The sequence below is a fragment of the Anomalospiza imberbis genome, chromosome 18 (genome assembly GCF_031753505.1).
Source record: "Anomalospiza imberbis isolate Cuckoo-Finch-1a 21T00152 chromosome 18, ASM3175350v1, whole genome shotgun sequence".
Lineage (NCBI taxonomy): Eukaryota > Metazoa > Chordata > Aves > Passeriformes > Viduidae > Anomalospiza > Anomalospiza imberbis.
In genome coordinates, this window is record NC_089698.1 from 2,049,668 (window position 1) to 2,067,763 (window position 18,096).

An 18,096-nucleotide genomic window follows, 5' to 3' on the forward strand; every position below is an offset into this window, starting at 1 on the left:
CCTGGGAGCAACTTGGGTGACGTCTCCGTGGACGTACAGCAGCGAGCACACTTTTGGCATTGTACTTCTCCGTGGCTGGGAAGTGCAGCCCATCAGCAGTCCTGACTCAAACAACGAAAGGCAGCGAGTTGTGACACCCATCAGATTGATTCTGGGTGCTGTGTTTTGAGGAGGAGAGTATTTCATGCTAATACCTTCCTTCCCAGCGTGGGGTGGAAGCTGTGGAGGAGATGCAGCAACAATCAATGGTGTTTGCCTGCTGCTGCTGGAGGGGATGGAGTGGGGGAGTGATTTCAGAGATGGATTTGGCAGAGATGAGGTGCTGCTCTTTGTGCCTGTGGTGATGGAGCTGTAATAACATATTGAACATGGCAACAGCCCTTGCTAAAGCTCTGTGACTTCACGTTCGTGCTTCATGGAGCTTCATCTCCTAACAACACCCTTAGCATCCATAACAAGAGAGGAACTGTTGAGTGCCAAAGGACCTAGTTAAAATCACTCGCTGAAAACCTCCTTTCTTTTTGGACCTAAACTTGCTTTTTAAACAGAAAAACTCCTTGGCTGTGTTTTAGGCAGAGCACATTGAGGGTTTTTTGGCTCCGCAGCCCGGTGCTGCATGGGGGGGCCGGGGGGCGATGGACGCTGGTGTGTGTCAGGAATGCTGGCTGCGTGCTCGGCGAGCAGAGAGGGGTTGTTTTAGGACAAGCTGACAGGCCCTTGGCTCGTTCTGCTGCTCTCGAAAAATGTAATTCTAATTCTTGGCACCTTTTTCCAGGAGGATAAGGAGCGAGAGCCCTGTTCCCTCTGTCCTTGGAAATGGGCTTTTACCCAGCGGCAGAGCTGGCTCGTGTGCTCTGTCCTACCCCAGGTTTGGTGGAGCAAAAGTAGGAACTAGTGGGGAAGAGGCAGTGTGGAATGAAATTGCCTGAACCACCTCCTTTCAGTCCTGACCTCTGTCTAGTTACTCTTTGGTCATCTCAGTGCTCTGACAGAGCATTTTCTGCAGGTGCCAGTGTTCTGCCCAGGTTCTGCTTGCCTTCATCTGGCCTTAATCCTGCACCTGGTACCCTTTCCCGAGAGGAAGAAGCACACTGTCCTCTGGCAGTGCCAAGCAGGAGAGGAGGAGATGGGCAGTGGTTGTGGTGTTTCCCAGTCCTCTGCTACATCCTGAGGGATTCTCCCAGGCTGCAGAGCCGTGGCATCCTGCTCCAGCACACGCCCACAGCGGATTTCTCTGCTGCCACGGGACTGTATCCCCTCCTCTGCCTGCACAGTAACGCTTCCTAGGCTTGACTTTGAGCAACCTGCTCTGGTCACTGCCCTAACAGGGTCTGATTTCTTTCCTCCTGTGCTGTTCCCTGAGGAGCAGCAGCGATCCTTTCTGCCTGCTGATCTCCGTTTTGGACGCTGTTGTTCCCATGACTGCTTAAAAAGGAACCATTGCCTCGTGCAGATCAAGCTGTCCCACATGCTTACGTGACCAAACCAAGCACAGGCTTTTATTTCAAGCTGGTTTTCAGGTCTGTGTTATTTTATCTCCTGCCAGCCATCTCAGGTATGATGTAGAACAGATTGCCCCCAGCAGCTAATGTGTTTCTGCCTCGGCAGCAGACAGAGTGGCAGATGTAAACACAGGAACGTTGAAGGCTTTCAAACACTAAAACCTCCTAAAGAATAGGCAGGTATGTGTATATAAATATATACAGTGCTTTATATGAAAGGCTTTCGATATATTTGGAGAGAGATTTGTAAATTTGTGAATTCATGTGTGTATACTTTCTATAGGTTTAGGTAAATGAAAAGCCTACATTTTTTATATATTTATATATATACATACATAGCTATATATTTATTTATGCTGTCTCCTATTCTTGTAAGCTGTTTTTTCAAAGGTTTCTTTCTTGTTCAGTGATTCTGCCTTCAGCTGCCACAAGGAGAAAGACTCCCAGTCTCGAGCAAAGCTAAATATTGATTTGAGTCAATCTGGGTGCACTTGGAGACATCACTAGTGTTCATGAATGCAGCATAATCGCTGATTGGAGTGGGGAAATTTCATCATAAAGGCCCCAAAAGGGAGGTTTATTATTGCTTTCTTCCAAATGCCTGAATTTTATTAGCTTCAGTCATTCTTGGCAGGGCAGTGGAATGGGATTTTATAGTTAGCAAAGGAAAAGTAAACACAGTAATCATTTCACAGCCCTGTGCCTGCCAAACCAAGATGGAAATTCCAGCCTTGGTGGGAAGCTGCTGCTTTGCTAACAGATAATAACAAATTCACTGTGGGCTTATTCTTGCTATGGGAGCTGAGATGTTCAGGTTTTTCTGCAATTCCCTGGTCTGGGGAAGCAGAGGTGCTTCATGGTTTTCGGCAGGAACAGGCTGGGAGAGGTTTGTGGTTGGAGCAGCTCCCACAGCCATTCACAGGTAGTAGTGGTGTTGCTGCTCTGGGCCTTTGGGAACTGCTCTGTCCCTTGCTCTTGTTGGTATTTGGTTTTTCCATGGTCAGTCTTGCTCTGATGGCACAGCTGAGCGGTGCTGAAGGTGTGACGCATTTGAGACATCCTGATGCTCCCGACACCCTGAGCCCATCTCTACTGCTGAATGGGGGCAGGGTTATTATGGCATAAAAAATCTCCACGTAAACCCAAAACTCTCACTTGAGGTTTATGTTGCGTGTTTTCCTGGGCTTGTTGAGGTGCAGGGCGTGGCTGCCAGCTGAGATCTGGAGCAGCAGATCCTGCTGTGTTTCCTGGTGCTGGGGGATGCTGTTTCCTCCCACCGTCCTGCCCAGCCAGCTGGGGATGGTGCTGGGAATGGCTGGCACGTCCCCCGCCTGCTGCTGCAGGATGCCACCGCCTGATGGAAAACCAGGCAGAGCAGTGAAGGAAATGGCTCCTCAAACAAGCAGCAAATGTCGAGGCAGCCCCTTCCACGTGTCTGCACAATTATTAGAACAATAAAGCATTGAGCGCAGCCGGCTCTGCTGGATGGTGCAGCTGACGGGTCTGTGCACCACCCGTGCTCCTGTCAGCTCCGGGGTGCTGTCCGTGCTGGGGCTGTGTCCCATGCCCCCACCTGTGTGTGTCCTGAGGTGCTACCAGAGCTTGTGGGGTGTTTGGGACGGTCACTGGATGTGCTTTGTGCAGCCTTGGGGACTGCTGGTGGATTCCTCAGGCAGTGGAGAGGCAGGCAGAGGTGTTGTCCCCACTGTGTCCCTCATGGTTTTTACAGCTGAGAGGTATTTGATGTCCTGCTTCACACACCTGAGAGCACAGCCAGAGTGAAGCTGTGCATTAGTGACCCTGAAGCCATTGGAGCGAGGAGGTGGTGACGTGCAGCTGGCAGGCACAGCTCGCTGGGTTCCGTTAGGAGCAGTTACTTCAGTTTGGGGAGTGACACAGTTGGAGCGGGAGCTGCTGGGACTGAACATCATCCAGGACATGATCCTGGGACTCCTCATCCTGTGCTGCGTGTGCTGTGAGTCTTGGGAGAGTTGTTGGGAACCTTGGTTTGGTGCAATGGCTCTTGCGTGCAAGAGGAGGTCTGGGTCGTCCCTCAACGCACCTCAGCTGCTGCACAAACCGTTTGAGATCTTGTTTGCATTTCCTTTTTCCATCAGTCAGTCTCCTCCTCAGCAGGCAGCTCCGTCTCTGGGATTCGGGGAAAATAATTTTGGGTGATGGTTGTGAGAGAGGGAGTGTGAGCTGGCTTTTTAAGTGTATCTCACTTGCAGCAGTAGTGGTTAAATAGAGCTGTCTTCAGTCAATCCCTTCCTTCTCCTCTAGATTTGATTCCCCTTCAAGCCGACTTCCCAGTATTGATGTTGTGTGCCATCCTGATTAACTCCCAGACAAACCCCTGCTTCCCAGGGCTGCCGAGTGCTGCCCTGTGTGTATCCCGCTGGGATGTGTGTGGCTGAGGAGTCCCTGCTCCTCCTCGGCCTCCTGCCTCCTCCCTGGCAATAGGAGGAAATTTAAATGTTTCTGAAGAGCAACATTTCCATTTCAAAAGCTGTTCGTTCAAGTGCGTCTGGAGTGGGATTTCTCTCCCCCCACTCCTCTCTGAATGGGAGCTTTAGAAGTCTCATTTCCTCTGCTTGATAACACCAGGCTGAGAAGGGCTTTTGTCTTTTCATTTCCCCTCAATTTTTTATTTTTAAATCAGTGAGGTTTGGAGAAGCTGCCGTGGTGGATTTTCCCTCCTCCCCCCATCCTTGCCCATGTGCTGGAGGATGCACCTGGCATCACCCAGTGAATGAGCTGGAGCTTCCTGGGGCACAGCCCACCTGGGAGCAGAGGAGGAGGAGGTTTGCTGCCATGTCTGTGCTGTGGAGCTCCTGGGAGCAGAGGAGGAGGAGGTTTGCTGCCACGTCCATGCTGTGCAGCTCTGTGCTGCCCTTCCCAGCCATCCAAAGGGGGCTCTGGTGTCCCAGCACCCCAGGACAGCGCTGGCTGTGTTGGTGCTGAGCCTGGCTCAGGATCTGGCTCTGTGTTTCCAGCCCATGACGCTGCAGTGGCTGCAGTCCTGCTGACTGGTTGCCCACTTGCTTTTTTGGCTGATGTAGCTTTTCCAGTTGGTGTGAAATTATGTTTTTTGTCAGGATGCTCAGCAGAGAGCAGTGTAAGGGGATGTAGTGCCCAGCTCCCACTTCTGCAGGACTGATGGGTGTGGATGTATGCCCTGTCCCAGCAGTGCAATGGCATTTGTGCTGTTCACTGGAGTATTACATGGGTATAAAAACGGATATTTATTCTGCAGAAGCCTTTTTTACAACACTTGAGCTTGCTTTTCACATGGTATCTAGGCCTGGAGGACTTTCTACCTGCTTGATGGACAGCTGGGATTTGGCAGGGACTATTCCAGCATCTTCTCTCAGAGGGAACTTGCCTGCTGGAATTAACGTGGACCTTGATGTTTCATCCCTGCCTGGCTGACATGCTGGAAAGACTCAAAACTTGCATGTGATAATTGAGAGAGGATGAGTGGTTTTGCAAAAAAACTCCACCAAACAAACAAAAAAAAAGGGGAGGCTAAAGCTTTTAAAGGCACGGAGTGAGTGTTCGTTCCCCTGAGGTCTGTTGGGTTAGGTGACAAGGTGCTTCCTAGGCTGCTGCAGGAGGTTTGGGGATTGTGCCTGCACCCCCAGGCAGGGGACCCTCCCTGCCTCCCTAAAGAAACTCCCTGAGCAGCAGGCACAAGTAGAAATGCAAAAACAGGCTCTGGTGATGATTCAGAGATTCCTGTGAAAGCTGCCCGAAATCGGCTGGCCCCAGGGAATGCAAGGGAGGTTTGAGCCCCAGCAAGGAGGAGCCAGGCTCTGCCACGAGCTCCCCATCACATTTAAAATGTGGTTCTGCAGCCAGGGGTGACCCCGCTGCCTGGCTGAGAACCAAACTGGGCAATTAAAAATTTCCCTCCCTGCTTTAGCACCTCATGCAATCGGAGGCGTTTTTTGCAGTTTGGTCCTTTTTAAGAGGCTTCAAACACGAGCTGGTGTGTGCAGTGTCAGCACGGGTGGCCGCTGGCTGAACAAATTACAGAAAGAGCACTAAAGTTGCAGATGGAGGAGTGCAAGAGAGAAGCTGCTCTGTGGGCTGCTCTGTCGAGTTGAACTTGTCCTCCCTTTGTGTGCTGGAAGCTGCAGGAGCCTGTGTTTGCCCCTCTGTTCCGTGCCTGGGACAGGCTCTGCTTTGTGCTGAGCGGGTCACTGCCTGCACTGCTCCATCCTTGTCATCTGCTGGGTGGGCTCAGCCCTTCTGTACCTGCCCAAACCATGCATTTATTCAGCTCTTTTGGGGCACTTGCTGTTGGCCTGGCATGCTCCACACGTGCCAGCGTGGTCCTTCCATCTCAGCCATTTCCCTCCCTTTGCAGAAGTGAAATACCTTTCCTGCAGCTTCCCAAAACCAGGACCTCACTCTGCTTGCCTGCTCGGTTCCAAGTCGTTCCCCTAAGGCAAACACCAAGATGAGATGTTTATTAATTTTTTTTTTTCCTTTGACTTGGACACTTTTTCAGTGTTAACAAAAGGCAAATCGCTGGCAGAGAGTTTTACAGATGTATCAACTGTACTGAAGATGCTCAAAGAAAAGGTTCCCAGAATCTTTCTGAATGTTGCAGAAAGGCATATTTTCTTGTAAACTTGTTCTTGGAAGTGACAGAATTGTTTTGGCTGAAATTCCCTGTTTAGGGAAGAAAAAAAAAAAAAAGAAAAATTACTAAAAATGCCTAAAGCTGATACTCAGCATGGAAAATTTCAGTTCAGACAGTTACTGTTCGAACAAACTTAAGGTCAGCTGAAAATCCAGGGATGCAGAATAGGCAGTGCTGGGGAATTCTTAATGAGAGGTGGAGCAATTAGCTCCTCGTTGTAATGAGTAGATGGGTAGGTGAGAATTCATCACTCCTCTGAGTCAGTGGGGAACGCTCGCATTCAATGCAATTATTAGCCACTAATGGGGAAAGGCAGGAAGGGAATGGAAGGCACAGCATCCATTTGTCGGGTAATGCCTTCGGCGGCTGTGGGAGCTTGCCCGAGTCAGGTTTTCCGGCTTTGACCCGTTATTTTAGGCTGCCTCTGAGTCCGTGAGCCGTGTTTGGTGGTGCTGCTGTAGAATTCTGCAGTGCTGAGATCCAGAGGCAGCATCTGTTCACTGGAACAGCTCTTCAGAGCACGAGCAAGTTTTGTGAGACCAGATACAAGGCTTTGGTTACTGCATTTAACCGAGCCTCTGGCTGGCAAGGTTTTACCACCCTCGTAAATCTGCCGAGGAGGGGAGGCAGGGAGGGAGGGGTCAGCATTTGGTACTGGTTTTGTAATTAAATTGCTTCAAGCTGTTGAAACATTGGGGAAGTTTTTTGACCTACTTTCGTGCAAGCTTTAGAAATTGTTGGGATGTTTTCTGCTCCGTCTGCGTGGAATTCAGCTGGATTACGGTGGAAAGGAATTTCGTGGGCCTGCTCGTAAAGTCAGATTTATTTAAAAAAATAAATTAAAAAAAACCCTGGCTTTGTCTTCAGACAGCTCCTTGGTCTCCAGCTTCATGAATTCCCATGAGAGCACGTAGCTTTCTTCCAGTGAAAGCGATCCCTGTTTTGCACATGCCATGGAGAGAGAGGGGATGCAGGAAGGAGGTGGATGATGCCTTGGTCCCACACCTGGCATCCCTCGGGAGCACTGCTTGGCCTTGCAGGGGAACACCCCTGTGCTCCTGGCTGGTGAGCAGCACCCAGGTGCTCCCAGAGCACACTCACATCTCCATCCTGCTTCGGCAGCCCTCGGAGCACCTGGGGATGCAGCCCAGCAGGAGCCCAGCAGTATTCAAAATTAAAACCTCGTTTGAAGGGCCAGGCTGCAGAAAGAGCCGTTAGCACAGCAGATGGCCATGAACAAAAGAATTGCAGTAACTCGATGTACTTTTCACTGCTCCGACTCCCTGACTTTTTGTACTCGTGCACCTCCCTGGGGAAAGGAGACATTCGTTTTCAGCTCCATAACTTTTTCCCTCTGTCAGTGCTGTCATCCTGAGGCTTAAGATATGTCAGAATGTGTTGGACACTTTAAAAACCCAATTAAAAACCCAAATTCCTTTAGTCTGTATTTGGCTCACTTAGGAGTTTCATATGTGTGTTTTTACCTAAAAACCTGACGGGTGGAGGAGTGGGGTGTTGCTTTCCTGCTTGGTTCTCATCCCAGGGACTCTGGGAAGCCCTGGGGTCTCAGGGTCTGCTCAGAGTGTGATGCTGCTCGTCCCTGGGCTCCTGGACAGGGAGGATGAGCTGCTGGCTCTGCAATGTGGCACAGCCCCATTGGGGGCTTGGGAGGGGTGTTGGCTGGTGCAGTGCTGGAATGTTCACTGGCTCGGTGCTGCCATGAGAGGCTCAGGTGGTGGAGGCATCCCCACAAGGAGATCCCCTGATCACAAGTTCATGTGAGGTTTTTTTGGGAATTAATTTGAGAGCAAATTGAGTGGCCCCAGCCTATCCCTCCCTGCTTTGGCATTCTCCTCCAGCCCGTGAGGACAGGAGATGTGTGAGTGGGCAGGAGTTGAAGATAACACCTCTTAATCCCTCTTGGTGCTCCAGCAGGAAATGCTGCTGCTGGCTGATAATTAGAAAGCGAACAGACTGTGGAAGAGATGATGTTGGCATCCCTAAATCTCTGTCCTGGGCTTGGGGGAACCTCACTAATGATCTGGATTAGAGAGGCAGAGAGAGACCTGAGCTTAGCAGGGATGATATGTAGGGCAAACACCGTGTGCCATGCTGGAGATCCTGAGGCTCATCCGAGCAAGCAGCTCTCTTCTCCTGGGACACACTGGTGGGCTGTGGAGGTTTGGAAGCTCCACTGGGGAGTTTTGAAGAGGCAGTTGATGCAGTCAAGGGATCAGCAAGGTCAAAATGCACTTTGCAGCAAGAGTTAGGTGTAGATGGAGCGGAGCTACCGATCTGCTGTCTCCTGAGGGTGGGAGGCAGCTGAAAAAATGACCTTTCAGGAAGGCTGGGCTGCATCCAGCTGTAGGTGCTGAGCTGAAGCGGGGCACAGATGCCCTTTTAAATCCCTCCACCTCACATGACTTCTCTGTGAGTATCACAAGCTGGGTCAGTAATGCAGAATAAGCAGGTGGAGATGGGCTGGTGCAGGTTCCAGTGTGTCCTGGGACCACGCCTGGGGTTCCCAATGTCGTTTTTTCTTGTGGACCAGATGTTGGCGTGTGTGAAGGCAGGGACATCAAATATACCTGGAGACTTACTTGCTCTTCAAGGCATCAGTAGGCAGTTGGCTTATCCTTTTCCTTCCTCTCTTTCTTGCATGTATTTAAAGTCGCTGCTTAATAGAGAACAGCAGGCTTGCTCCGTTAGCTGTGTTGGGAATTTTTATTCCTAAGCATGTAGAAGAAACCCACCCCAAAGTCTGGCCTTGCTCTTTGACAACCTCCTCAGTGATAATTGTTTTCTTCAGTGCCAGCACCTCCTCTTGCTGCAGGGAGGTTTGTGCAGCCTCTGCCCTCCTCACACCCACCCTTGTTATCATATAAATCACAAAACAAGGCCAGGGATAAACAGGAGCTGCAGTAGCTGTTAGCCATGTGTAAAAACAAATCACATGGAAACAGTATAATTACTGAGAAAATATCAACTTGAGTAATGCAGTAATTGTTTTCTTCCCTCCAGCAGATTTATTCCACCTCTCCTGGCTCTTACTGGTTGGGAAGTCTGTGACTTCACGTTAATAAGGAGAATTTCACATTTCACACTGCACTTGCTCAGGGTACGACACCGTCTAGAGCAGGGGAATATATTTTGAGGGTTTCTTGAGAGCTGTAGGAAGCAGAGCACTAGTTGAAATATCTCTGACCATTGGAGTCTTCCCCGTGCTCTGAGCAGACTCTGGTCTTTGCACACCTCTTTTCGACCCACTTTGGTGATTTATAAGGGCTTCTTTATGCCTTACATAATCCATGAGCTCTGCTTTTTGGATGTCAGCACTGCACAGACAAGATTTTTTTTTTTTTTTTTGCTTTTAGTTTTGTTTTTTTCTTCTTTTTGCTGCTTGTCATTCTGTTGATTTAGAGAGGTGCTTGTGACATGACAGTATGCAGTACGTGAGGTCCAAGGACATTGCCTCTCTCTATTGCTGTAATCATCTCCTAATACCAGATGATGATGATGTTTGTGCTGCGACTTGCACCTATTTCCCTTACTCAGCTTTGCTGCTCTTTTGCTTCAGATTCCACAAGGTAAAAAGATAAAAATGTATCAGGAACCAGGTTTCCAAGGTGTTTTGTTCCAAGTAGGAGTTTAAAGATGCCCTGTCCTGCACATTGGCAGATGAGAGAAAGTATAATTTGTTTCATATGCACAGTGAGGAGCCTTTCTCTCCTGTATTTTTGGCAGGTAGCTTCTTTTCCTTTAGAAAAACCTACCCACCTACAAGCCACTGCCACTTCCCCTTCCTGTGCCTTAATCTGAACAAGATTTCATGAACAGCTAATTTATCTTTTGCTTCTTGTGGTTGTCCTGCTCCTCTTGACTTGAAAAAAAACCAAAACCACAACAAAAACCCCAGTTGTGGAGAACACAAAGCCTTCCCATGACAGCAGACTGACCATTTTTGATGTCTAATGATGGGAAAGTAAAACAAGACAGGATCTTCTCTTCAGGATTCTCCAGGAAGCTCTCATGTTCTTCTAGCTTCTCTTCTGAATGGATGCTGGATACAGCCAGCTTAGCCTTTCTGGTGCCTTTGTGCTCCTGGAGCTGAGGCAGGACAGTGAGAGTGGGGTTTTGGGGTGCTCTTTTGCTTTCTGTCCCTTGATGGCAGCAGTGGGAAGGGCATTGGTGCCTCCAGGCTGCACCCAGCAGGGACGGGGTGGAGGCCTCACAGCAGATGCTGTTGAGGTGCTGAGCAGTGCTGGGTGGTATCTGCACACTCACCACGTTCAGCAAGAGCTGCAGCAAGGCTGGTGAGCAGCCCAGAGCCTGGTTAGATGGGGGAGCACAGAGGGGTCCACAAGCCACCATCCAGTATTGCAAAATGCAGGCGAATCCAGTGGGAAGAAGTGATGATGTCCAGCACCGGTTCAGAAGGCTGAATGATTTCTTCATTATAACTGTGCTATAATACATTAATATACTATATAAAGGAAGATACTAAACTACAAACCTACTTTTCTAACAACTCGTGACCCTGTTCGTGAGAGTGCAGCCACAGGTGGGTTGGATTGGCCATCAGCTCAAACAATCCTCACCAGAATCCAACCAGGCAATCACCCCAGGTGAACAATTCTCCAAACACATTCCACATGGGAAAAACAAGGAGCAGAAATAGAAATTGTTTTCTTTTTCTTCTCTCTGTGCACCTCCGTGAAAAATCCTGAGAGAGAGATAAATGTGCTGCCACCATCCAGCCCCATCATGGCAGAAGGACCAGCCTGGGCAGAGGCTCAGGCCTGGCCTTTCACAGGTGTCAGCACGGAGAGGAGGGTGCTCAGCACAGAGCAGTGTTGGCTTTCTACAGGGCTGCTGTAATGAAGGTGGCAGAGTTGTGTGAACTTCTTGCCTTGTTTGCCTCCCCCATCCCTCCCCTCCCCTCACGGCAGCTGCACTGTGCTGGCTGCCCAGCCTGGCAGGGGTTTAGGGTTACCAACGGAGCCACCGCTCCTTTTCTCCCCCTCTAGGAAAATAAATCCATCCACTCACTAAGCAAATGAATAGATAAACTTTTAATTACGGCGCTGGGTGGCTGCCAGAGAGGAGTGTCCTGGGTCAGGGTGGGCTGGTGGTGGGTGATCCCATCTGTGTGGCCAGTGGCTACTAAACAGCTGCTTCATCCCAGGTGGGCAGGCTCATCCAGGCACGCAGCTTGTGGTGGCAGGAGTGGGCTGCTTTGCTCGGAACTGCAGAGGGGAAGGGTGAGGCAGGAGAGGCAGCGTGGCTCCTGGGGTGCTCCTGGCATCCCAGCTGCTTGGGGGCAAAGCTGAATGTTTTGGTGTGTTTTCCTTCTGCCCTCAGCCCTGGGCCACTGGAGCTGCTCCCTGTCATGGCCACGGAGGTTTTGCTGATCTCTCCAATCTCTGACTTGAAGGGTCTTGTTGAGCTGAGAGCTTTTTCACCTGGAATTTGAAAACCGTCAGTTTGGTCTATTTTTATCTTGACTCACCTATCCTCTTTTTCTCCGTATTTGGATGGATGCATTCAACATCCAACACTCAGAGTATCCTCAGGGCTTAGGAAGAGATGGAGAAAGATGGCCATGAAGGAGCTAAGAGCCCTCTTTCCTCCCAGGGGCTGACCTCCTAGCCCCTTCTCCTTCAGCATGGGTCATGCTGCCCTTGTCTCTGTGGCACTGTCCGAGGAGGATGTGATTGTGGTGTCTCATTTTTGCCTTGAGAGAGGAGTAGCCTTGAGCCCTCTGACAGTGGTGCTGGGAGCTCCTGAATATGGATGGGTTTATTGATCCTGTAAGAACATGAGCAGCACTCAAGGTGGTGTGAGCCTCTGAGGCTTTGTCAGGAGGAAGAGCTGCCCTCATGTCCCTGGGAGAATAACCTGGTTCTCTTTGGAGATGCTGGAGGTTGTGGAGCACTGTGGTGATGTGATCTGACAGCTGGTACTCCCTAGTCTAGCAGGTTTTTTTTGAGGGTTTTGTGCATCTCAGAAGGCTGGGAATGGGCCAGGGAGCTGTGGGAGGATGAGAGAAGGATCCAGAGTCTCCTGGGAGAGAGATGATCTGGTTGTTTTACGCTTCCCAGGATCGTGGCCTGCCTGGCAAACTGGAGCCCGTGTCGCCCGTGAGCCCTGCCCACGCTGACGCCGAGCTGGACCTGCTGCCCACCCGGCTCTCCAAGGAGGAGCTCATCCAGAACATGGACCGCGTGGACCGCGAGATCACCATGGTGGAGCAGCAGATCTCCAAGCTGAAGAAGAAGCAGGTAAGAGGCTGTGGTCTGGAGGGGAACACGTGTCCTTGCTTCTGCATGCTGCCACAGGCCCTGTCCTTGCCCCTGCATGGCCGCAAGAGGGGAAGTGGCAGTGCCAGTGCACCAGGATCATCTGTGTCCCTGCTCCCTGGTGTGACATGGGTGGTGGCTGCTGTGTGGAGCTGGTAGTCACAAGATGAGGGAGAGAGCTTTGGAAACCCAGCTCATAGCTCTTTGCACATCAGAGAACCTAAAAGAGAGAAAAACGTGTCCTCGGTGCCTTGGCAGTGGATATGCAAGTGGTGAGCAGCAGAGCTGGAAGCACAGCCTGAGTTGTCCGAGTCATCTGGACAGCCCAGCGTAGCACAAGGTCTTTTCTTTTTCCTTTCCAGCAATTGTCTCTCCCCAGTGCTTTTGTTGCTGCCAGTATTCAGTACTGGGCTGTTTAAACATTGCTGCAGTGACCAAATGGCCCTTTCAGTGCAGCCAGTCCTCTTTCCCTGGAGCTTTCCAGCTCTGCAGCCTTGGGCAGCATCTGATCCAGCTCCAGTCAGGGCTGTGCTTGAGCAGGGATTTGAATCTGATCTTCTGGCTGCAGCTTTACCCTGCACAGGAGCACTCCCCAGCAAAAGGATGACCCACTCAGTGTTGGCCTGTACATAATTACCATAAACCCATTAAGAGATTAATATGATAAAACCTTCAGGGACATCTGTGAAAAAACCCGCAGACTTAAGGGCTTTCACTTTTTAAAGCAAATCACTTCTCTGCCTCTTTTTTTCTGGTATTTTTTTTTTCCTTTGCTTGGGATGAGTTTCTGAACTCCCTGATGGCTGCTGATCCCAAACTGCCAAAGAGAAATGACCTTTCCCAAGGGGTTGTAGCTACAGAAGGAATTTGGGAATGGAGCAAAACCTTTCTACTTGGGCTATTTGTTGAAGCTCCTTAGAATGAGCATGCCCCTGCTCTTCCCCATGAGATCTGTATTTCCCATACCAAACACAGTTCCTTTCTGTTCTGCAAGACAAAGCAGGAATGTTTTCATTTTGTTTTCCAACAATACAGCTTAATGAATGCGAAGGACCCTTTTCTTCTGTGTTTTGCTTCATATCTGCAGAGGTGTCTGAGCAGAAGCAGCTGTGCTGGGGGTGTGAGGCAGCAGCCCTGTGTGCCAGCTCACGGGGCCCAGAGGAACATCTGGAGCGATGGAAACCACAGAGGTTCCTCTTGCTGGTTTTGGGGTGAAGGCTGTCCCTCCCAGGAAGCTCAGACAGAATGTTGGTGTCCTCTCCCACCTGGGAGGGGACACCTGGCTGCTGGTCCATGTTTTTTACTCACATTTGAGGAAAGAGATGCAAACCAGTCATTTCCTGCTCTGGAAAAGGGCTTCCCGAGTGGGAAGGGCAGGGAAGGTCCCAGTCTTGGCAGCTCTGATGATCCACTGCCTGAGTTTTCAGGGATGCTGAGGAGCTGCTGCTGATGCTGACAGGAGCAGCATATGCTCCTCGCCCTTAAAATCAAGCTGTCCTTCCGTGAGGAAATGGGGTTTTTATTGTTGGATGCTCAGTTGCTTTGTTTCTTCCCTATGAACAAATTTTATGATTCTTCCTGCCCACAAAAATGCTCTGTTAAATGGGGAAGAAGGTGAAAGTGGCTGTTGGCAGTAAAAGTGTTGCCTCCCTTCCTTTTATTCTATTTTTTTAAAAATTTTTGGCATGTGGTGGCAAAGTTATATGGTAGCAAAACTGAGCCCCCCCACTATGGCCTCCTTCCCCCTCTGGCTGGAGCCTTCCCCATCCCAGTCCTCCAGCAGAGCTAGCACATCTGGGAAGAAGTGTTTTTGGAGCAGGGGGTCCTGTCTGAGATGCTCCAGGAACGTTTTGTGCATCTGTGCATCTGAGCTGTCAGTGCAGGAGCATGAGTGAGGGAAAGCAATGGGCCTGGAACAGATACTGCTCCTGCAGGAACATCAGTGGAGCAGGGGAGAAATTGTATACAGCCAGAATATCCTAATGCTTTTCCCCTCTGTCTTTGGGAGGCCTTCTCAGGGTAATTAAATACACTTGTATGGAAGGCTGTCCAAAAAAAAAAAAAAAAAAAAAAAATCCCAACCAACCACATTCCACCATCTCTCTCTTTCTGGTTTTTCCAGAAATGGCAGGGAAGGCTCTGCCTGGACTTTGCAAGAAGCAAACGTCTTCAGCAAGCTGAGAAACCTTCCCCAAACCCTGCACACCCCTGGCAGGAGGCCACCTCCGTCAGCCATCCCCCGCTCATTCATGCGCCATATGCGCTTAAATCTCTCGCTGAGTCCTCTCTCCCCCTCTCCCTGACAGGGAAGGATAATCCTTATGCATTTATTCCTGGCAGCGGCACCGGGGATCTGAAGGAGAAATAAACTGCTGGGCTGTTCTCTGCAGTGGCGCCTGAGCCTCCCCGGGCGCTGAGCTCAGCCAAGGGCTCTCCGGGAGTACAACACTCCCACCTGGTGATGGAGGTGGAGCCGGCTGGGTGGAAGAGCTCCAGGGTTTCCCCTTCCATCGGGCTGAGTTTCCTGTGTTCTCTTTGAAAGTGGTTTTCAGAGCTGCCCTGTGGCTGGAAGGCTCTGTTCCGCCCAGGCGGGTGAAGCATCCCAGTGCCCAGGTGACGGCAGCTGGGTGTGTGTGTGACAACCTTGGCTTCATCAGGCAGGTGTCTGCAGCACAGGAGCTGGTGCCTGCACGGATGGAGCCTTCCTGAAATACCACCCACCTTCCCACCAGTGCTGCAGCCTGCAGTGTCCCTCTGTAACACGTGGTCCAGCCAAAGGGTCTCTTTCCTGGAGGGGGCACCTCTTCCACTTGGGAATGGGTCGGCCTGTGGGAGCCATGAGCCACAGCCCTCCTCTGTAGGAGCCAGGGCTGTGGCTAATGGTGGCATCTTGCATCCCTTCAACACTGCTGCCCTGTCTTCCATTTGGGGAGAGGAGGGAGGTCTTGGGCAGCCACTGCTGGGTGGAGGGAGGGGGTGTGCAGCCGTCAGCACTCATCTCTCATGCAGCTCTCTCCCTGTAAAGGTCACAGTCCCAGCCTGGCTTTTGTGGCAGACCTTTAAGAAATCCATTTTGTCCCTGTCTGGGAACCCTGACCTATTTTGCTTTGCCATTCCCCACGGCTCCCAGGAGTAGCTGTGGAGGCTATAGTCAGGTGAGCTGCCTCCAGTCCCCCCTCACATCCTTACCCCTTTAATATCCATACAGTGCCACACCACAGCAAGTAGAGTTTAATTCTCTACTGTATTTCAGCTATAATTAGATTTGTATTTTTTCTTCTAATGAGCTGTTTTTAATGAGCCTCCACTTAGTGGCAAACTTTTGTTTCCTGATAGGCCATCAAACCCTCTCATCTGAAATCCCTCGCTACATGCCCGACCACTTGGCAGAATTTTTGTGGGTTTCCAGAACGATATAGCCAAGTTTTGGATGCTTTGACTTTTTTTTTTTTTAAACACAAATATTTTCACCAAGAGAAGTAGATGGATCTGATCCTTTTTGCTGGCTCGTTCTTTGGAGTTTTTGGAGTTTACCCCATGGGAGTGAGGATGTGTGATAAGGTGCCTTAGGAAGACACCAGGGAAGAGCTGGCAGGTCCTGGAAGTGCTGCTTCTGTGCCAGGTGTGATGCCATATACAGCTCTGCAGCCCATGGTTCCAGCAGTGGCTTCTTGAGGAGCTCTTGTCCCCTGTCCTGTGGTTTGGGCCACCTGAGGTGTGGCCATGGTTGAGAAGAGCAGAGGGCTGTTCCTGTGGTTGGAGCCTTCAGTGTGCCACCGTGGTGTGGCTGTTTGCAGGCAGGAAGGGACAGATCCCTGCAGTGCTGGGAAAGGTTCATCCCCTTCCAGGGTGCAGATGGCTCAAGCTGGGCAGTTCCTGGCTGTTCTCACTCGTGGCCGGAGTAACTCTAAGGCTATTGGTGATGCCAGTTTATGGGACACAGGCTCTCCTGCACTGCCAGAACCTGCTCCCCACTCTGGCCAGCAACAACAACTTTTTTGACTGTATCTTGGTGTTCCCTATACTGCTGCTTCTCCCTCTATGGGGAGAGGTATCCACCTGTGGGGAGGTGGAGTCCACAGCATGGGGTGCTTCATCCACTGAAACACAATTTTAGGAGTGTGAGTTTTCTCAGCCAGGCCATTCAACCTGCCTGGGTGCTTAAGTGCTTTCTTGGGTTCATCCCAAGTGCATCCTCCTGCCCTGGTGTGCTAAAGGTGTCATCAGCAGGAGCAGAAATGATGAGGAGGAGGAATAGATTCACCTTCTTCTCAGGCCACCAGCCACCACTGTCTCTGGGAAGTCAGGGCTGTGCTCTGGTGCAAGCCAAGTCCCAGGTGCATTTTCTTCCTAGTACAAGACTCGCTCGATTTTCCTCATGCTTCAACAGGGGATGCTTTAGCTGCAGGGAAAAAAAAAAAAAAACTGCAAAGGTTTGGCGATTCGGAGCATAGCAGGGAAAAAATCCTCAACTCCTCAGCGTTTTTTGACAGCCGCTCCCTCTCCCGTGCCTGTGCTGCCCCGCAGCTGCCGCTCTCCCTCCTCACAGGCTGGCCCCAGGAGGAGCCTGGAGGAATCTGTGATTTCCTCTTTCAGCTGAGCAGTTCCTCAAACTTATGGGAAGCGCTGGGATGTCTCCTCCCACCTCACGGAGCTGCAGGTGGAATGTCAGGTTTAGCTGCTGACCAGGTGATGCTGCAAAGTGCAGGGATGGCTGGAGCACGAGTCATTTAATGGAGCGCAGTCATCCCAAGGCATGTCCTCCAACCACTCCGTTGCAAGGTGAAGCTGAGGGTGGAGAGCAGCCTTGCTCATCACCCCTGGCTCCTCCACCTCTCCCTGCACGCAGCAGCAGCTCCAGAGGCAGGTAGCAGCACGGAGCCGGGCTGGAGCTGTGGTTTCATTTAAATGTTCCCAGTAAAATCGTTATTTCTAGCCTCAGGCCCGTTCCAGGAGGCTCCTTTGAGGCAGGTCCTCATCCTCCATACCTAAACCAGGCCGACCCACGAGCGCAGGGCCGGTGCCTGGGGCAGGCCAGCGCTGCGCCTGCGTGGCTGGGGCTGCTGCGAGCTCTCCTCCCTCTCCCTGTCCCTCCCCAGCCCGTGTCTCGCAGGAAGTCTCCTGCCGTGGCGGTTTCTACCTCGGTCAAGGCACCACAGAGAGTCTCATGTGGACAGGGACGGCTGCGTTTCTCGCTGTGACTCACCCTCCTCCTCCCCCCTCTCCTTCCACAGCAACAGTTGGAGGAAGAAGCAGCCAAACCACCAGAGCCTGAAAAACCCATCTCTCCCCCTCCTATTGAGTCCAAACATCGCAGCTTGGTGCAGATCATCTACGACGAGAACAGGGTGAGTCTGGAAATGATGGAAGGACAAATGTGTGATTGTGCCCTGTCACCGTGGCCAGGGATGGGGAGGTTGGTAAGGATCAGGTGGGGGATTTTCCTGGGTGTTACCTTTGGGGTGGAGGCCGTGGGAGTGGGATAGATGGAGCCCTGTCAGAATGGTGCAGAAGAGCACTAATGTCTTCTGAAGAACCTGCCTGGGGGGCTTCCTGTGATCAGCCTTAGAGATGAAGCATTCAAGAGATGCTTCCGACTCTTCTCTGTTAAACAGTTTGCTTCATCTTCTCCCCTAGGAGAGAA

The 18,096-nt window shown here is 51.0% G+C and overlaps 1 protein-coding gene across 9 annotated transcripts in view; it reads left to right on the forward strand.

Annotated features, from left to right (window-relative positions):
• The window catches only part of NCOR2 (nuclear receptor corepressor 2), a 229,749-nt gene that overhangs the window by 100,216 nt on the left and 111,437 nt on the right, over positions 1–18,096 (forward strand). For all 9 annotated transcript variants that reach the window (XM_068208356.1, XM_068208364.1, XM_068208365.1 and 6 more), the window contains exons 5-6: positions 12,255–12,434; positions 17,687–17,800. In XM_068208356.1, coding sequence (XP_068064457.1) covers positions 12,255–12,434; positions 17,687–17,800 — 294 coding nt within the window. The remainder of the gene's footprint in view (positions 1–12,254; positions 12,435–17,686; positions 17,801–18,096) is intronic.